At 36.8% G+C, this 21,489-nt stretch overlaps 1 protein-coding gene across 1 annotated transcript in view; it reads right to left on the bottom strand.

Annotated features, from left to right (window-relative positions):
- Positions 1–21,489, bottom strand: part of ATXN10 (ataxin 10) — a 288,405-nt gene that overhangs the window by 194,160 nt on the left and 72,756 nt on the right. Inside the window, exons 4-5 of the mRNA XM_077169167.1 lie at positions 19,898–19,994; positions 17,384–17,542 (exon numbers count right to left, since the gene is read on the bottom strand). Of these exons, the coding sequence (XP_077025282.1) occupies positions 17,384–17,542; positions 19,898–19,994 (256 nt within the window). The remainder of the gene's footprint in view (positions 1–17,383; positions 17,543–19,897; positions 19,995–21,489) is intronic.

The raw sequence follows: 21,489 nt of genomic DNA, 5'->3' as shown, positions 1-21,489 counted from the left end.
TCATATCATACAAAGGATTAATCTCCCTAGTCTAGGAAAAGATCAACATCCTAACAGAAAAGTGGTTAAAACAAGAAGGCACAGAAAAGAGAAAAAGGGCTTGTCGATATGTAAAAAGATGTTCAACCTCTGAATAAGAAAAACACAAAATAAAACCATAGAGGGATACCAAGTTAAACCTTGGATTTGCAGGATTGGCAAAGCTAAATCTTTGATAATACGCCCAGCTGACAATGATTGGGAAAACAGGTACTCTTAAAATTTGTCAAGGGGAGTGTAAACTGACACATTGGAAGTACAACTTGAAATTGTTTATCAAAATTATACAAGCACACTCCCTGTGATCTAGTAATCGTATGGATGAATTTAACCTATGAAAGTACTTACCCACTCACAATGACTTCACATGTGAAGAGAGCCCTTCACCACAGCATTGTGTAGTTGTGAAAAATTGGAAACAATCTAATCATTAAGGGGCTGATAAAATGAATTCTGGAATATTCATATAATGGAGAAGAAAGAGTGAGGAAGTATGTCTTTTCTATCCAAAAATGAAATACATAAAATGATATATTCAGACAAAGTAGTCTCCAATTTTGTTTTATTCAATAAGTACTAAAAAGCAAAGTGTTTCCACATCTGGATGGAAGACACGTTCAGGAGAACCCCACTTCTCAAGTTTCAAGGAAAAGAAACAGTGACACTGGAGAACTCAGAAGCTATTTCTGGGCATAGAGAGTTCTGCAATTCTCCAACATAATTTTATGAAAAATCTCTGTATCTCTTCTCAAACTAGATAAAAAGAAACAGAAAGAAAAGATGAATGGATTTTGCTTCTCTATCATGGCAACTTAGTGACAAAATAACTCAAATTCTCTAAAATCTAGGTCGAAGTCTTCTTGAAATGCAGTCTTTAGGACTACCTGGCAAAGGTTAACTGCACACAAATCATGCCAAAGGTTAAACATTAGCAAAAGTGCACGTCTTTTCTCCACAATCCTAATACCATGCCTTCACTCCCACCCAACCTTCCCTTTGGGTTTAAGTCTTACTTTTTCTAGAAGGACTTCCCTTAACGCCAGATCAGGTCACCTCCCCACTGCATGCTTTTACAGCCCCCTATGTATCCTTTTTAACTTCCATTCTGCTGCCACTTATCCATATAAGATGTCTCCACTTAGATGTAGAGGGAGCATCTCAAATTTAACACAGCTAAAACAGAACATTTGATTTCCCCTATTCCCACCCCCTAACTGTTTCACCCATCCCACTTGGCAATATAAGTCAAAAACTTAGCTCCTTTCCTTGCCTTTCTTTCTCGTACCTCACTCCCACAAATCTAATCCATCAGGATGTCTCATCAACTAACTCACCCTGCATAACACCTTCAGTCTATTCATTTCTCTTCAACCCCACGGCTACCAACCTAATCTAAGCCATTCTGGGGTACTATTTTTCATTCTCCTCCCAACCCCCAGTTCAACCTCCATCCAGCAGCCACAGTGAAACTTAAGACCAGATCATTGCACTTCATGCTAAAAACTCTTCCATAGCCACCTATGTACAAAGAATAAAACCCAATCTCTATATCCTGGCTTACAGAGCCCAATCAAACTGGCCAATTATCTCTCTGACTTTGGGTGGGTCCTACAATATCCCCTCCTCTGCCCATCCATCACACTGTAACTAACCAACCCTGGGCTTTCTGATCCTTCAGTTAAGTCCTCTGCCGCAGGGCCTTTGCTCTCCATATATTCACTGCCTGGACTGTTCTCCTCAGCCTGTCCACACCTTTACCAAAGAGCTTCAAAGAGTTGGCTATTCAGTTCCCAGATGAAATGTCACCAACTCAGAAAGCATTTCCATGACCACCAAATTTTAAAGTAACTCCCAGTCACTCCAAATCACACAACCTCACCACCATACCTAAGACCTGATGTTCTTTTTTACAGTGCCTGTCCTTCACCCAACCAACCATATTAAAATTACTACTACTAATAACAGCTAATATTTACATACTTTCTACTACTTGTCAAGCACCATTCTAAGGGACAGTTTAGTTCATAAAACATGCTATGTATTTTCCTCAAACCACTTATTTTACACTTCTTATATATTTGCTTTCTTGTTCATTATCTCTCTCTCTCACTAAAATGTAATATCTTACTAATTTTTGAAACCCCAAAATTTGCCAAAAACAGTGTCTGACACACTTCAAAAACTCAACAATCACCCAATCAATTAATTAATTTATTAAGGAAGAATCTGTAAGTTGTCTGAGTTTCCTAAAAGCCTAAACAAAATGGGAGCAGTTTCATAATTCACAGGTTCTATAATATGAGATAAATCAGGTCCTCATGAAAAGTACAATTATTACTTAGGCAGAGATCAAAAGGTCCTTCCTCCCGTGTCTTCACCAAGACCTTTACAGTAGACCCAGCAGCACCACGTCTGGGTCCCCAGGGTCAGCCAGTACTGAGGTAACCTCTGTGGCCCCAAACAATGACAGCTGGAGACGCAGCTCTCTGCCAATCAGGATTAACTCAAGTACAGATGTGAAAGCACCTTCAGAAACACAGACTGCACACTTTTCAGGTAAATTTCCTAAAGATCACTCTGTACTTCTGAATATTCTGATAAATATCCACTGGCAACAACTCCAAGATCATACTTCCTTGGTTACCAGTCAGGTGCAAAAAGACACACACTCCCAAAGTCACTGGACCTGAACACTGGCTCACTCACTTTAACCAAAGAGAACACCATACTTAAAAAGCAGTCATCAGTGAGGGAAGGGTGCCACATAAGAAGAGTTAAAGAAGTTCTCACAATGTTTGAGCATCAGAAAGAGAGCTAATGGAACAGGCTGCTTTACTATCCTGTAGTCCTTGCACTCTAAACATGCTCATGAAAGTGCAACTACATCCATATTCCTTTAAAAACATATACTGGGGGCGGGCCGCGGTGGCTCAGCGGGCAAAGTGCTTGCCTGCTATGCCGGAGGACCTCGGTTCGATTCCCGGCCCCAGCCCATGTACCAAAAAAACGGAGAAACAGAATACAATAAAACAAGAAAATGTTTAAAGATGTTTCCCTTTCTTCCTTCCTTCCTTCCTTCTATCCTTCCTTCCTTCTCTCTGTCTTTCCTTTAAAAAAAAAAAAAAAAAAAAAAACATATACTGGGTATGAAATTCAAAACTCTGCAAACTTCTCATCTAAATCCATGGTTCACTTAAGAAATCAGCAATGAGGAAACAAAGGTCCAAAAAAGTTACTTCTTTAATGAAGGCACCTGGTAAGCTAAAAAGTCAAAACAAACACTTCACTTCCTGGCTTCCACGATTCCTCCTAGAATGTTCCCCTATATAGAGTGTATGACTTGCTGGAGCAGCCTCTCTGGAAAGAAGTTCCCGTGAACTCAATGACTAAGTCATTTTACCTTAATTCAAGATAATCAGGGATGGAATGAATCAGTCATTCTCTCATTCAACCATCAGTAAACATCTAACAGTGAGTAAAGACAGAGGCATTTTTACATCAGCTTTAGAACTATTTAGAAAATTAAGAACTATCACTCATGTTCAATATATAGATATAGGCAGAAAAAAAGTGTTCTGTCAGGACTTCTATACAAACCATTGTCATTCTTTGCCATACCACCTTATGGCATAACATTTTATACATAACACTGCCTGCAAATAGCATTAAACACACAGAATAATGATGATGAAAAATGCCAATGACAGGTGGATTTTTTCCTTGAAGAACTGCAAATAATATTTACCTGGTTATCAATTACATATAGGTTTTTATGTGCCATCAGCTAAAGAAGTAGGAGTAGAAGGGGCATCAAAAACGTATTTATTCCCCAAAAAGAAAGCCTTGAAATGCAATTCTTCTGCAAATCCTACATTTCACACACATTACCGATCACAGGCTAGACTATCTCCTTTACGTGCACAAGGCAAATGGGTTTACCACAGGTGTACTGGCTTTCCTGCCACTGCATTCTGCCTCTGGTGCCAGCATGAATACATTCCAGGCAATAAGAAGAAGGAACAGTAAGTGTAAAGATTCAGAGAGAACAAGTTCAAAGAAAAGCCATTAAGACTATTCAACACAAATGAGTAAGGGAGAAAGCGGTAAGAAGTAAGATCATTAGGTTAGTCAAGAAACAGATCACATCAAGGACCCATGAAAGTACTTTGGATTTACGCCTAGATGCGCTGGGAAGCTACTGTAATCTACAGTAAATTTTTAAAAAGTTATGCCAGCTACTGTATGAAAACCAAGAGGGCAAGAGAAAAGGTAGAGATGAGTGAAAAAGTTACTGCAATCATATGTCTACATGAGAAATTATGGCACCCTGAGCTCTGAAGGCAGAAAAGCTGTGATGTCAGAGAACTAGGGATAGATTGTGAACACAGACTGATGAGTATTTATAGGTGAGAGCAAAAAAGAATCAAGAATGACTCTTGGGTTCTGAGAACCTCAGAGGGTAGGTAATCAATCTGAGCGAGAGGGTAAATGGGGAGTCCCTTCACTGAGACAGTGAAGATAGGTGGAACAGCAGCTGATTTTGAAAGGTGGGGCCAAATCAAAATTTTAGTTGTGGCCTTGATAAGTGTGAGATGCCAATGAGGGGTATGTACCAGGAAGCTGAATATTATCAGTGTTGAGCTCAGATAAGAGGTCAAGGCCAGAGCTATAATATGGAAACCTTTGAAGCAGAAATGGAACTTTAAGCACTGAACTGGATGAGATCACGCAGGGAAGAAGCAACGATAGAGCAGTAGGCTGAGGACCAAGCCACGGGCCATTCCAACACTTAGCCATTACAAGCACTAACTTATAGCAGTAAGTTATAAACAAGAGGATGCAGCAAAGGCGGCTGAAGTTCTCCCTGAGAATGAAGCCAACAGAGATGAAAAATGAGAATCCTGGGTCTACTGTATCTCAATCTGATGACCCTAGGACTTTTCAGTTACGTACGCCAATAAATTCCCTTTTGTGGATGCTATTTGAACTGGGCTACTGTCACTTAGATTCAGAAGAGTCATGAATAATAACACAGGCCAGATATATTATCCTGTTAAGAAAACAACAGTGAACCTTACCATTAGAGAGCTCACAGCCTAATAAATTTCAGTACGAGGTGTTTAGGACTACTATATTAGAATGCATGGGACAGACTGAATGAGGAAGGACAATTATGTTTATTTTCCTAAAGTCTTTTAATTAACCCATACTTAAGCCAAATTGGTATGTACAAAGCAAGATACATTCCTGGAGCTAAGGAGATATTAGCCTGGAGTAAACTCTGGCATGGAAAATAAGTCAACTAGATCATCCAAATATGAACAACTAAAATAATGCTGTATTCACAGTTATGCCTTCATTTTTGTAGGTGGCTTGTCCATCTCTGAATATTAGTGGTATTTCTTATAATTCATGATATAGTTTAAAAAAAAAAAAAAAAAAGGATAAGCCAAGTCTTAGAGTTAAGCGGGGCTGTCCATCCTATCTCTGCCATACATCAGTTGTGTGACTTTGGTCGAGTTGGTTTACTTTGCTTAAATCTCAGGTTTCTCACCTATGAAAGGTGGCAAAATACAATGATGATTTTAGGTAAATGCAACTGCCAAAGTTCAACCAGACTTTCTTAAGAGCATGAAAACTTACCTTTCAAACTTCTACAAACCAAAGGAAAACGTTTTAGAACATTACTCCAAAAATCCCAACTGCCAAAGGCTTTCTTGCCTAATCCCTGTGCCGCTGATGGACCCAAACTAAAAGATTCAATGTTACTGAAACTTCAGATTTATTTCTTTTGCAGAAAAAAAGAAGAGGAAGAAGAAACAATAATAAACCCATGGATTCTAAGCCCACATAGTTTTGTACTCTTTGTAGACTATCTCTTATGGTTGGTGAGGGAGGACACAAAGCGGGTTTTCTCTAATTTTAAGTGATAGATTCATATTTAACACTGAAAAACAACAATTTTGTTAGAAGCCTCCAGATATTTTGTGGTCCGACTATTTGTTTACCAAATGCAAAGTTCATTTCCTATCAATCAAAATATTCAGCACCTGGACTACTTTGACTTACTTTTATTTACTCCTTTCCAACATTTTTCCTGTCTTCATTCCATATAGTGACCTCTGAGAATTTTAATTTGTTATACGGAGGTATATTTTATATTTTGCCCTTTATGATCTTTGGCCCTTTATTCAATGCTCTAAAAAACAGCACATAGTTAAAACACAGATTCCAGGTACTTAATAAAGAAGTCAGATACAGAAAACCTCTCAGTGAGCTGTCTCACTGAAATTCATCTTGCATGTTTACAAAAGATTTGCATACTAATGGAAGTTTTCTAAGTCAAGCTCAAGCACATCATAATATTTTCATGTACCAATTTCTGTCTGTGTGCAAATGCAAGTGCAAATTCAAATGAAGTTTCAGGAAAATAAGGTAAAATTTCAATAGAATGATAAAAGTTTATCCTGAAAGGGGCCGAACTAAAAAAGTTCATGCCTCACTTGTGAAATACAAGTGGGATTACTTGCAGGTTGAGGTTCACAACTGGAAACAATCTGTGCCCTAAACACATAATGGCCATTATGTGGAAAACACATACAAAAATAGATTAAAAAAAAATTTTTTTTTAAACATTGAATACTTCATGAGTTTAGGTGTCAACCTTGCACAGGGTGCTAATCTTCTCTGACAAAAAAAGATTTTAAGGAAAACAGAAGACAACTTTTAAAAGAAAAATAACTACCAATTTAACCATTTCATATGCAAACCTTCCAAATTCTGAGTAAAAATAAAGCCTCATGTACAAGTCCCTTGCTGCACTGAGAACCTCAGCCAAAATGAAGAAAAAACACACGATTCCTGCTGAATAGAAGTGACAATCCAGTGAGAAAGACATAAGTGTACAAAAGTAATTTAAAAATAAAAACTAAACAGTTGAAGAAAACAATGATAGAAGGGATCAGAAGGACTTATTGTTAATCGATAGGTTGTCAAAAGACAGATAATGATTGTGATACAACTTTAGAAAAAGCAAAGATCACTTCAACCTGGGAATAACTGAAAACTAAAGTGCCCAAGCTCAGTTATGTCTGAGAAAATTTAGAAGGCAGAAAATTCACCAAAAATTGACTTTGTCTTATTAAATAGTTTTTCAATTTTGTGATAAAATTGTTTATTTTAGAGCTACTTTCATGGGTTGGATTTTTTTTTTTTTTTATTAAACAAAAACATATGTAGAGAAAAATCACACAGATCATAATATACCTCCATAAACTGTCACAAAGTTAACACACCCATGTAGCCACAACCAAGATCTACAAAGGGAAAACTACCTGACTCTTGAAAGCTCCCTTTATGCCTTTCTCATACATTAGTGGTTGCCAGGGGCTGGGGGATGGGGGAGGAAGCAGTGACTGCTAATGTTTACAGGGTTTCTTTTGGAGGTGATAAAAATGTTCTGGACTTAGATAATGGTGATGGTAATATAACTTTGTGAATATATTAAAAACCACTGAATTGTTCAAATAAAAAGTGTTTTATGCTATGTAAATTATATCTCAATAAAGAGAGAGAACTTAAGACAACCAGGATAATAAAAAATGAGCCAATCTGATCCTATTATACATACTTAGAGAAAATAGTAAAAGGGAATCCTTCAGGCTGAAATGAAATGACACTAGTCAGTAATCTGAATCTACAAGACAATATAAAGAGTATCAGGCAAAGGTAGATATATATAGATACACATAAAAGTCAACATAAATGAATTTTTCTTTATAAAACTTTCTCCTTTCTGATTTAAAATATAACTGCATAAAAGAATAATTATAAAGCTCTGTTAATGGACTTATAATGTATGAAGTCATAATTTGTATGACAATAATAGCGCAAAGAAGGGTGAAAGAAATAGAGCTCTATGAGCAAGGTTTTTATATTCTATTGAAATTAAGTTGAGTATTAATCCAAACTAGATTGTAAAAAATTAATACATTAATTGGAACTCCAAGGGTAACCACTAACAACTAAAAAAAAAAGAAAAGAAATAACAAGAGACTTGTAAAGGTACACTAGATATTATCTACTTAACACAAAAGAAAACAGAACTAAAGAAAAAGAAGGAAAAAATGAACATGACATATACAAGACATAGCAAAATGATATAAATAAATCCTTTCTTAATAATTACTTTAAGTATAAATGGTTTAAACAGTCTGACCAAAAGACAAAAAAAAAGTCCTGCTGACCTATTTGCACAAATTGAAAACCTAATCCTAAAATTTGCATGGAAATGCAAATAACCCCATATAGCTAAAACAATCCTGAAAAAGAAGAACAAAGTTGGAGGACTCACACTTCAAGGCAGTATAGTCCTGGCATAAGGATGACTTATAGATCAATGGAACAGAATTGAGAATCCAGGGAAAAACCCTTATATTTATGATTAGTGGACTTTTTAAAAAGATTTTTTATTGTGAAATACAACATATATTATAAAAAAGCATAAATTTCAAAGTACATTTTAACAAGTGGCTATAGAACAGGTTTCAAAGTTCGGTATGGGTTACAGTTCCACAATTTCAGGTTTTTCCTTTTGAAAAGCATCAAGACAATTTAATGGAGGAAAGAACAGTCTCATCACTGGCACAACTGGATACGCTCAAGAAAAACAAAGTTTGACACAACTTCATGTCATATATAAAAATTAACTCAAAATTGCTTAAAAACTTAAAAGTGAGAGCTAAAACTATAAACTCCTTAAATCTTCATGACCTTAGATTAGGCAATGGTTTCATAGATGTAGCATTAAAAGCACAAGCAACTAAAGAAAAAATAGACAAACTAGACTTCATCAAAATTAAGAACTACTGTGTTCCAAAGACTCCATCAAGAAAGTAAAAAGAACCTACAGAATGGGAGAAAAATTTTGCAAATCATATTTCTAAAAAGAGACTACATGTATAATGATAGTGACTAAATGTACAAATTTAAAAATGTTTTGCATGAAGAAGAACAAAGGAATGTCAATAATGCAGGGTGTTGAAAAGAGATGGCAATTAATAATTTAAAACTTCAACTTATGTGTGAAACTAAAGCAAAAAATGTTTATTTGGTACAAAATTTATATTTTGACTAGTGCATTTCCTAATATAACTTATGTGGACAGCTTAACTGAACACCATAAGTACATGGAACCTTGAGTAGGGCATGAGAGTTTGTAGGTTTGTTCAGAGTGATGACTTGATAAATCCCAGAAGGATTAGAACAGTGAATTAAAAAATATTTGCAAAGTCCCCTTGGGGGAATGGTGAGAAAGGGGGAAAATTCAACTTCCCCAAGTGGGGAATTCTTGATATTCTCACAAGCAATAGGAACAACCAAAGCAATAGTCTGAGCCCCCAATCTTAGGGTATGTTCATATGAAACCTAACCCTGCAAAGGATAAGCTAAGCCTACTTAAAATTAGGCCTAAGAGTCACCCCCAAGGGAACCTCTTTTGTTGCTCAAATGTGGCCTCTCTCTCAGCCAACACAACAAGCAAACTCACTGCCCTCCCCCTCTTTACATGGGGCATGACTCCCAGGGGTGTGGACCTTCCTGGCAACGTGGGACAGAAATCCTAGAATGAGCTGGGACTCAGCACCAAGGGACTGAGAAAACCTTCTCGATTGAAAGAGGGAAGAGAGAAATGAAACAAAATAAAGTGTCAAAGGCTGAGAGATTCCAAACAGTGTCGAGAGGTTATCCTGGAGGTATTCTTACGCATTAAATAAATATCACCTTTTTAGTTAAAGCGTAACAGAGAGGTTGGAGGGAACTGCCTGGAAATGTAGAGCTGTGTTCCAGTAGCCATGTTTCTTGAAGATGATTGTATACCGATATAGCTTTCGCAACATGACTGTGTGATTGTGAAAACCTTGTGTCTGATGCTTCTTTTATCTACCTTATGGACAGATGAGTAAAACATATGGATTAAAAATAAATAATAGGAGGAACAAATGTTAAAATAAATTTAGTAGATTGAAATACTAGTGATCAATGAAAGGGAGGGGTAAGGAATATGGTATGTATGATTTTTTTTCTTTTTATTTCTTTGTCTGAATTGATGCAAATGTTCTAAGAAATGATCATGATGATGAATATATAACTATGTGATAAAAAAAAGAATGTTCATATTGTATGTTGATTAGTTTTATAATAAAAATTTAAAAAAAGAATTTCACACCAAAAAAAAAAGTCTAGGGAGACATGATAATGAAATGCAATGTGGCATCCTGAACTAGATTTTGCAACAGAAAAAAGGATAATAATGGGAAAACTGGTGAAATTCAAATAAGATCTATAGTTTAGTTAGAAGTAACACATCAATGCTAATTTCCTCATTTTGATAATTGAAAATGGTTATATAACATGTTCACATTAAGAGAAGCTGGGAAAAGAATATATAGAACTTCTATTATTTTACAATGTTTTTGTAAGTTTACAATGATTTTTTTAAAAAGTTAAATATGGAATTAAAAATGAGAAATTAAAAATATTGACCTACAATATCATTTATAGCTGAATACTGATTAACATTTTAATAAAGAAAAACATGTATTGAACAGCTAGAAGGGAAAATCTGAGATGATGCTATCGTACCCCACGACAAACTCTGGGAAGTGTTCTGTAACTACATGTTGAAGAGTGCTTTGAAACAATTGCTTTTTTCTTTCTTTGTATTGTATACATGTTACACTATACAATAAAAAAGTTAAAAAAAAAAAAAGAGAGAGACTACAATTGAGACTAAATGGAGAACTCTTAAAACTAAGCAATAAAGAAACAAGTAACCCAATTAAAAAATGAACAAAGGATCCAACCACACATTTCACCAGAGATCTATAAATGGCCAATAAGCACATAAAAGATGCTCAACATCATTAGTCACCAGAGAAACGCAAATCAAAACCACAATAACATAGACTTCACACTCATTAGAAAGGTTATAATGAAAAAGACAGCAAAATGTTGGTTTAATATGTGGAAAACTGGAAGCTTCATACACTGCTGGATGGAATGTAAATTCCCCTTTAGTTCCTCAAAAAGTTAAACAGAGAGTTACCATATGACCCAGCAATTCCACTCCTAGGTATATGCCCAAGAGAAGTGAAAACTTACATTCATACAAAAACATATATAAAATTTTTCACTATAGCATTATTCATAGTGGCCAAAAAGTAGATTAGTGAATTCCAGATGCTAGAGGAAGGTGGAATAGGGAGTGACTGGCAAATGAACAACGGGTTTCTTTTTGAAGAGATGAAAATCTTCTGGAATCAGATAGGGTTGAAAATATCTGAGAAAGATCTTAAGATAGTCACCAATAACAGAGACTTTCAGGTCAAGATGGCAGCTTAACAACATGAGCATTTTAGTTTGTCCTCCAGAACAACTACTAATAACCAGAAACAGTACAGAACAGCTCCCGGAGCCACGACAGTGACCAAACACACAGCGTACCCCAGTCTGGACCAGCTGGACCAACTGCGAGCACCCCCCAGAACCGTGAGTTCCCAAAGCTGCGGTGGCCAGCGCCTCTCACCCACAGGCCACTTCCCAGAGGGGAAAGGAAAGGACTTTACCAGCAGCAGGCACTGGGCACAATCAAACACCAATTGTGGAACTAATTAACAAACTCTGACTACTAAAAATAGGCCCCCAGCTTAGGTGAACCTGATCAAAGCAGAGATTGCTCATTTTTGCCCTGGTGCCAAGGGGGCAGAACTGACAGAAAAAGGGGGAAAAAAAAAAGAAGGAAACAGAGGTTTTTGTGGCTGTGTACCTACAAAGGCTTGACTGCCTCTGGATACAGCGGCAGGACTTTTCAGGCTGGAACTGCCCCAGGCATAGGCAGAAGTGCGCTCTTTTGGGTGCTTATCAGGAGCTTGTGCCTTCCCCAGGGGAGGGGTGAAGCCCAACTCAGGTGGAATCCCTCCCTCAAGGAATTCAGACCCCAGGGCTTGGTAATTTGAAGCCATTAAAACCAGCCTACAACCTCTCCTCTGTCTCCACCACGCCCCCAGCAGGGAGAGTCTGCCAAAGTTAAAGGTACAGCATCATCTTATGCTGGTGGGACCTGCAGTCAGACAAGCACCACACACAGGGAAGGATAAGAAAAACAGAGTCCAGAGACTTCACAGGAAAGTCTTTCAGCCTGCTGGGTCTCACCCTCAGGGAAACCGATGCAGGTGACTCTTTCCTCCTGATAGGAGGCCAGTTTGGTCTGGGAAAATCTGGCTGGGGTATATAATATCTAAGTAGACCCTCCTAAGTGTGTGTGTGGGGGGAAGACACCACACAAGCAGGGCAAGAAACAAGAAAACAAGAACTGAAAAATTCTCCTCTGTTAAACAAAACTTAAGCTAAAGGTCCAGATAAAGCTGAACGGAATGTCAAAGAACAGATAGACAACAAATTCATCCAGCAAGAAAACCCTAGATAAAAGAAGTGAAAGCAATCTCCAGAATAAACTAATTAAGGTAATTAAATGCCTAGATGCCAGCAAAAACTAACAAATCACACTAGGAAAATTGAACATATGGCCCAGTCAAAGGAACAAACCAACAATTCAAATGAAATACAGGAGCTGAAACAATTAATTAATGTACGAACAGACATGGAAAACCTCATCAAAAACCAAATGAATGAATTGAGGGAGGATATAAAGAAGGCAAGGAAAGAACAAAAAGAAGAAACTGAAACTCTGAAAAAACAAATCACAGAACTTATGGGAATGAAAGACACAGTATAAGAGATGAAAAAAAAAAACAATGGAAACCTACAATGGAAGATTTCAAGAGACAGAACATAGGATTTCAAAACTGGAGGACAGAACATCTGAAATCCAACAAGAAACAAACTATAGGGAAAAAAATGGAAAAATATGAGCAGGGAATTGGAAGACAATATGAAGTGCATGAATATACGTATTGTGGGTGTCCCAGAAGGAGAAGAGAAGGGAAAAGGAGGAGAAAAAGTAAGGGAGGAAATTATCATTGAAAATTTCCCAACTCTTATGAAAGACTTAAAATTACAGATCCAAGAAGTGCAGCGTACCCCAAAGAGATTAGATCCAAATAGACATACTGCAAGACATTTAATAATCAGAATGTCAGAGGTCAAAGAGAAAGAGAGGATCTTGAAAGCAGAAAGAGAAAAGCAATCCATCACATACAAGGGAAGCCCAGTAAGACTATGCGCAGATCTCAGCAGAAACCATGGAGGCGAGAAGACAGTGGGATAATATATTTAAATTATTAAAAGAGAAAAACTGCCAACCAAGAACTCTATATCCAGCAAAACTGTCCTTCAAAAATGAGGGAGAAATTAAAACATTTTCAGACAAAAAATCACTGAGAGAATTTGTGACCAAGAGACCAGCTCTGCAAGAAATACTAAAGGGAACACTAGAGAGAGATAACGAAGACAGAAGAGAGAGGTGTGGAGAAGAGTGTAGAAAGGAAGACTATGAGTAAAGGTAAAAAGAAGGAAAATTAGATATGACATATAAAACCCAGAAGGCAAAATAGTAGAAGAAAGTACTACCCATGCAGTAATAACACTGAATGTTAATCAAAAGACACAGTCTGGCAGAATGGACTAAAAAACAGGACCCATCTATATGCTGTCTCTACTCAAAGGGCACGAGGGCAAGGACACAAATGGACATTTACACACCAATGTTTACAGCAGCATTATTAACAATTACCAAGAGATGGAAACAGCCAAATGTCCATCAACAGACAGTTGACTAAACAAACTGTGACATTTACATAAGATGGAATATTATGCAGCTGTAAGACAGAATAAACTTATGAAGTATGTAACAACATGAATGGACCTTAAGGACATTATGCTGAGTGTGATTAGCCAGAAACAAAAGGACAAATACTGTATGGTCTCACTGATATGAACTGACATTAGTGAATAAACTTGGAATATTTCCTTGGTAACAGAGACCATCAGGAGATAGAAATAGGGTGAGATATTGGGTAACTGGAGCTGAAGGGATACAGATTGTGCAACAGGACTGAATATAAAAACTCAGAAATGGACAGCACAATACTACCTAACTGTAATGTAATTATGTTAAAACACTGAATGAAGCTGCATGTGAGAATGATAGAGGGAGGAGGGCTGGGGACATAAATGAAATCAGAAAGAAAGATAGACGATAAAGACTGAGATGGTATGATCTAGGAATGCCTAGAGTGTATAATAATAGTGAAATGTACAATGTACAAATTTAAAAAATGTTTTTGCATGAGGAAGAACAAAGGAATGTCATTATTGCAGGGTGCTGAAAATAGATAATAATTAATACTTTAAAATGTCACCTTATGTGTGAGACTAAAGCAAAAAATGTTTATTTGTTACAAAATTTATATTTTGACTAGAGCATTTCCTAATATAACTCATGTAGATAGTTTGACTGAATGTCATAAGTACTTGGAATCTCAGGTAGGACATGAGATTTTGTTGGTTTGTCCAGAGTGATCCCCCGATGAATCCCAGAGCGATTTGATCAGACTGGAAAAGTATTTGCAAGCCCCCTTCGGGGAATGGTGAGAGTGGGGAGAAATTCAACTTCCCCAAGTTGAATTCTTGATATTCTCACAAGCAGTGTGGACAACCAAAGCTATAGGCTGAGCCCCCAATCTTGGGGTTTGTTCATATGAAACTTAACCCCACAAAGGATAGGTCAAGTCTACTTAAAATTTAGGCCTAAGAGTCAACCCCAAGAGAGCCTCTTTTGTTGCTCAGACGTGGCCTCTCTCTCCAGCCAGCCTCTTTTGTTGCTCAGATGTGGCCTCTCTCTCCAGCCAACATGATGAGCAGTCTCACCACCCTCCCCCTCTCTGCATGGGACATGACTCCCAGGGATGTGGGCCTTTCTGGCAACGTGGGACAGAGATCCTGGAATGAGCTGAGACTCAGCATCAAGGGACTGAGAAAAACCCTAGAATGAGCTGAGAATTAACATCAAGGGATTGAGAGAACCTTCTCGACCAAAGGGGGAAAAGAGTGAAATGAGACTAAGTGTCAATGGCTGAGAGATTCCAAACAGAGTTGAGAGGTTATCCTGGAGGTTATTCTCATGCATTAAGTAGATATCACCTTGTTGTTCAAGATGTAGCGGAGAGGCTGGAGGGAACTGCCTGAAAATGTAGAGCTGTGTTCCAGTAGCCATGATTCTTGATGATGACTGAACAATGATATAGCTTTCACAATGAGACTCTGTGAATGTGAAAACCTTGTGTCTGATGCTCCTTTTAGCTACTATATCAACAGAAGAGTAGAACATATGGAATAAAAATAAATAATAGGGGGAACAAATGTTAAAATTTTAGTTTGAAATGCTAGTGGTAAATGAAAGCAAGGGGTAAGGGGTATGGTATGTATAATCTTTTTTTTTCTCTGTTATCGTTTTATTTCTTTTTCTGTTGTCTTTTTATTTCTTTTTCTAAATCGATGTAAATGATCTAAGAAATGATGAATATGCAACTGTGATGATATTAAGAATTACTGATTGCATATGTAGAATGGAATGATATCTTAATGTTTTGTTTGTTAATTTTTTTAATTAATAAAAAAGTTAAAAAAATAAAAATAAATAAATAACAAAAAGCCTCAGCAAAGAAATAGAAATTAGAAAAAAGAACTAAATGAAAATTATAGAATAAAAAAAAAATCTGCTAAATAAAAAACTTGCTGGGTGGTCCTAATATAGAAGATAGATGACAGAAACAATGAATTTAAGGAAAGATCAATATAATTTACTCAACCAGAAAGAGAGAGAAAAAAGACAGGGAAAAAAAGTGAACAGAGACTCAGGGACCTATGGCACAGTAAGAAAAGACCAGCATCTGTGTCATCAGGGTGCTGAAGAATGGCTCCGCCATGCGCCCTGAGCCTCCCCATCTCCAGGCAGGCCATGGGGCCACGGCTGAACAGGCAGCTAATTTGAATTTTGGCAAAAGGCTCTGAGCACCTGCGGAAACAAGAGAAGACCGAGGCCTGGAGCCTCTGCACTTTGTCCAGCTGACCTCTCCATCTCCCTGGGAGGCGATCACAAGACCAGTTCATGACAGGGCTTTCTGCTCCAACTCCCTCAGGATATAAAACCATTTAGCTGCAGTCTAGAATTGGCTCCTTAGCAGAAGAGTATATCACAATTTCCAGCTCAGCCATCCCGCCCCTTTGATTTCAGTGTTAGCCTCTGAGGAATATTAAACAAAGATCACAAGAGTTGGTCTCTTGAGCTTACACTTTTCTCTGTCCATGCAAGTAACAAACTGTCTGAGTCTAAAAGTATTTCACTGTGTCTTTACTGTCAAATCAGTCACCTTGGCCTTGCCTTTCCTTGTGAGACTTTGTCATGGAGTCCTGGAAGAAGAGGAAAAAGCAGGTAGGTTGAAAAATTACTCAAATAATGGCTGAAAAATTCCAAAAATTGTTGAAAGACATAAACCTACAGATTCCAGAAGTTGAGGGAACTCCAAATAGGAGAAACCCAAAGAACTTCATGCCAAGACACATCATTACTAAAGGTCTGAAGAGACAAAGAAAAACATTTAAAAGCAACCAGAGTCATAGAGGGAAAACATTTTGAATGACAGTGAATTTATCATCTGAATGAATGGCCATGAGACACACATCAGCCCCTACTCTTTAATGAACCATCTACTGCAGCCAAATGGTCTGATCTGTATACTGCAAAGGTACCCTGCATATTTTCACACAATTTTTTCTCATACTAGGAAAATGTATATACTCCAAAGGTGTCCTGCACATCTGCACACGATTTTTTCTTACACTAGGAAGATCTGTATACTACAAAGGTACCTTGCACATTTTCACGCTAATTTTTTTTCCTTACATTAGGAATGCCCTTCCCCTCTTCCTCACCATCTTAAAAAATTCTCCTTGTCCTTCAAGGCCCAACTCAAACCTCACTGCACCAGGTTCTGCCAAGCAACTTTTCTTATTGTTAACATTATGTGTTACATTTTAACGTATTGTTCAATTCTCCTATCACAATTAGACTCTACTTATGCATCTTGTCTCCCTGAGACAATGATTCTTTGAGGGTAACCCGTTGCAATTTGCTCTGTACTCAGTAGACGCTCAGTCAATATTATTCAAATGAAGGAATTACTAAACAAATTCACTCATATGAACTGGAACAAAAATCAGGGATCTTTTTAGAAATGAATGAAAAACATAATTTATAAAGCCATCTACTAGGAAAGTGATCTTTCAGGATGTCCTTAAGTGATTCAATTTTTAAAAAGATACTTACGGCCACTCTGATTCAGGCTGCTTTTGGTGAGCTTCTATGACACTAATCGCAATATTAATGTTTTCTTCCAGTTCTTTCATTCTTTCAGAATTAAGAGATGTGAACAAAATCATTGAAGAATAGGCAACAATTTTTTTGTCTTGATGATTTAAGCAAGTCCTTTAAAATAAAGAAGTGAAATTGTTTGCCTAATTTGGTAACATGATAAAATAGGGTTATAACACAAATAACAATAATCCCATTAACAAAATCAATTCATACTGGTATTTTTAAGCATTTATGAAAAATCACAATACTTTGAAGCAAGTACATAATTTATTATAAAAAGATATAACTCAAAAGGGCAAAATATGAAAGTCACATTAGCAAGTATACAATATGACTCAGAAGCAAAAAGCAAAATAACATCTGATTAGTGAAAAAAGTAAGATTGCACTAGGCAGTACACCCGTGACTCAGTGGCAGAATTCTCGCCTGCTGTGCTGGAGACCCGGGTTCAATTCCCGGAGTCTGCCCATGCCAACAACAACAACAAAAAAAAAAGATTGTATTAAAATGCTCATTTTCATTTATTCATTTAACTTCATAATCCTCTTCTGGGGGAGATATTATCCTCATGGTACAGATTAGGAAGATGGAAGTTGAAGTTCAGAGAGACTAAGTAACTTTATTTCCAAGGGCACAAAGCCTAAACCACCAAAGCTAGAACTCAAATTTGGTGCTACTTGTCTCACAAAAACATTAAGAGTGAAGTCCCATAACCTGTCAGTATGTTTTCTGATATTAGAAATGAAATACAAAAACAAGCCTTTTTTCACCTACTCCCAGAGCTTTCATAAGGTTCAAAGGAGATGAGATAATGGGTGTAAATGCAGCCCTACCATGAAAATAGTGGCCACTCCTTGAAATGTCCAGTACCTGTTCAAGGGCCAGCTTCTCCTCCATTTTACCCTGGTTACATTAGATGTAACACTATAAGGTGCTTACCCATTCCTTTATTTCCCCCATCAAAGTATGAACTCTTTGGGGGAATTGAATCTCTAAGTTAAACGCTGCATTCCAATCATCTAACACAAAACCCAACAAAGAATAGGTGTCCAAAATGTTTTAATGCATGGAATTCTCAACTACAAGCAACTGCTATTTCTGTAGCTTGAATCGCATAATTTTTTTCTTCTATGAGTTCAATTACTATTCATAAGGATAACAGGCATCTACATACCTCCAACTCTAATATTTGCAGCCTATCATTGACTCAGAAAGCTAGAAGAGACATTAGATTGACTTGATCCTAAGTGCATACTGTACAGAGAAGCCCAGAAAACCTACACAGCTAGGGAGGGTAGCACAGTGTTTTGGCAGCTCGGCATTTAGGAAGAATGTAGGCTTTGATCAAGCGAGCACAAGGTTAATAATCCAACTAGGCCACTTATCAGCAATTAGCTTCAGTTACCTCATCTGTCAAGACGGAGACAGTGCCACTTACCTTGCAGAGCTGTTGGACAGAACATGGATAATAAACATAAAATGCCCAACTCTTAGGGCATTCAAATAATAGCTGCTGCTCTGTGCTTATACTGTTGCCACCAACAATGACTACATCCACTGGCAACAGAGCCTGGACTAAAAGCCAGGCCTCCGCTCCCAGACAAGGCCTCTTCTGTGATACTATCCTGCCTCCATCACCTGCTCACCTTTTACCTCAATGTTCAATTTCTTATTAGAAACAGATGAGAAAGGCAGCAGATCATCAGGAAAATTACTATTGTCCAATTTGGCTAAATGGGTTTGGTTTACCCACATCTTACAATTCTTCATCTCTACCAAAACATAGAGAATTGTGCTGAGCATACATGAAGTGCTCAATAAATAAACGAACTAACTACCCATACTTCTGTCATGTCCGGTATTCTATGTTTAATCTTGTTCCTTATAAATTTCAGTGTCCCTAACAGTATTATCTCCTTTAACCACAACCATTGTTTTCTTAATTCAAGCAAAGCTCACATACAATAAAGGGCATGAATCTTAAGTGTACAGCTAAATTAATTAGTAGGTATGTGTGCACCTGTGTAAGCACCACCCAAGAAGGCTCCCTCAAGCTCGCTCCCAGTTGGTACAGAAACCACCTACCAAGAATACTGAATATTCTGACTGCTATCAGCATAGGTTACTTTCTCCTTTTTTCAGTTTAGTTTTGTTTTGTTCTGTATGCTATATGGCGGGGGCCACATTTCATTCTTTTTCCATGTGAGTATCCTATTATTGCAGTACCATTTGTTGAATTTTCTTTGTTTGGTTGGTTTTCTTGTTCATTTGTTTGTATGTTTTGGGGAAGTGCAGAGGCCAGGAATCGAACCCAGGTCTCCCGCATGGCAAGTGAGAATTCTACCATTGAACTACCCTTGCACTCCCAGTTTCTCCTGTTTTTGAACTTCAAAATAATATAAATAATATAATAACATAATTCACAATCTTTTCAGAAGTTAGGAAAATCTGCAATGATATACTCACAAAAAAAGTTCTGGGAAAGCATGTACCCAAACAATAGACTGGGATTCTTCATTTCGTGAGGCAATGTTGCCTAAAAACTGCAGGCCACAGCGAAAAGCTGAGAATGTACCAAAGCAAAAAAGAAACATATGATTAAAACAGTATTTTTTTTTAAATAAAACGAATAAATGCATCTTGATAAAAAAATATTCCCCATGTTGTTAAACAGGAAGTTTCTGTTTGCTTCTTTACATAAAGATCCCAACTCAAAATGAAACTCTGGGCATGACAACAATATTAAAATACTACACCAAAACAATATACTCTGTACTAATTAATTAACTTATTAAATAATAAGTGTAAACACAAACATTTTGTTGTTTTCTACCCTTAATATTTGCTGATCTGATGGGTGTGTAGTAGAATCTTAGCATGTAATCTTTAATTACAGTAAACATAATTGGAATATGTGCTTCAATTAAAAAGACAGTGACTCTTAGACTGCACTGTTAGAAATTTAACTATCTGCTATTTAAACAGACATCTAAAAAACATAAGGCTATAGAAATATTAAAAGCTAAAGACTGGAAAAAAGATATTCCAGCAACTACCAGCATAAAAAGGAAGTTAAACATTTGTTAAAATGTGACCCAAAAAACTTAAGAAAAAAGCATCACTGAAGATATTTTTAAAAGTCATTCAGAATGATTCAATTCACCAGAGATATTATTTTAAATTGGGATGTACCTAATAATATAGTCTCTAATATATACAGGAAAAATTGATAAACATATAGAGGAAACAGAAAATACAAACTCAAATGGGCAATTATATTAAAGCTTTCTCAACTTATAGAACAAGCAGACAAAAAAATCAGTACCTTTAAAAAAGGATTTTTTTTACACGAAGTAAACAATTGTAGACAAAGAGTGTGGTATTAGAGCAGGAATAGAAAAAAATGACCAGTAGAATAGAATAGAATGTAGTAAGAAACAGACCCAAACCCATACTGACATTTGATTAATGACAGAAGTGGGACAGCAGATCATTAAGGAAAAAATGGTCTTTTCAAAAATACAGTGCTGGAACCACTGGGCATCAGCATCTGAAAAGTGAAATTGGACTCCTTCCTTTCATGACAGAAAATTCAACTGTAAGGATTGACTTAAATATAAAAAGCAAAGGAGAGTAAGAAAAATTCTAAAACAAGGCACATAAAACACTACCCATAAAAAGATATTTTAATAAAAAGGACTTCATTAAAGCTAAGAAATTTTTTCTCAAAAGACACCATAAGGATTGTAAAAAACAAAAATGCAAAACGCAAACCAAAGACTCACCAAAGAAAAGGAAAAGAGTATACCAGACAAAAGACTCAAAAAAAGACAGATAACTCAGTATAAAAATGGGCAAAAAACTTGAATAGACACTTAAAAATTAGATATCCAAAAGGCAAAAAAACATATGAAAAGGTGTTCAGCCCCTAGGAAAAACCATGTTAAGATTCTACTACACACCCACCAAATCAGCAAATATTAAGGGTAGAAAACAACAAAATGCTTGTTAGGATATAATGCAATGGAGACTAAAGATTCTTTAAAATCTTTTATATT

This window comes from Tamandua tetradactyla, chromosome 7 (genome assembly GCF_023851605.1).
Source record: "Tamandua tetradactyla isolate mTamTet1 chromosome 7, mTamTet1.pri, whole genome shotgun sequence".
NCBI classification, from domain to species: Eukaryota; Metazoa; Chordata; class Mammalia; order Pilosa; family Myrmecophagidae; genus Tamandua; species Tamandua tetradactyla.
This window is presented reverse-complemented; position numbering and strand designations above follow the sequence as displayed.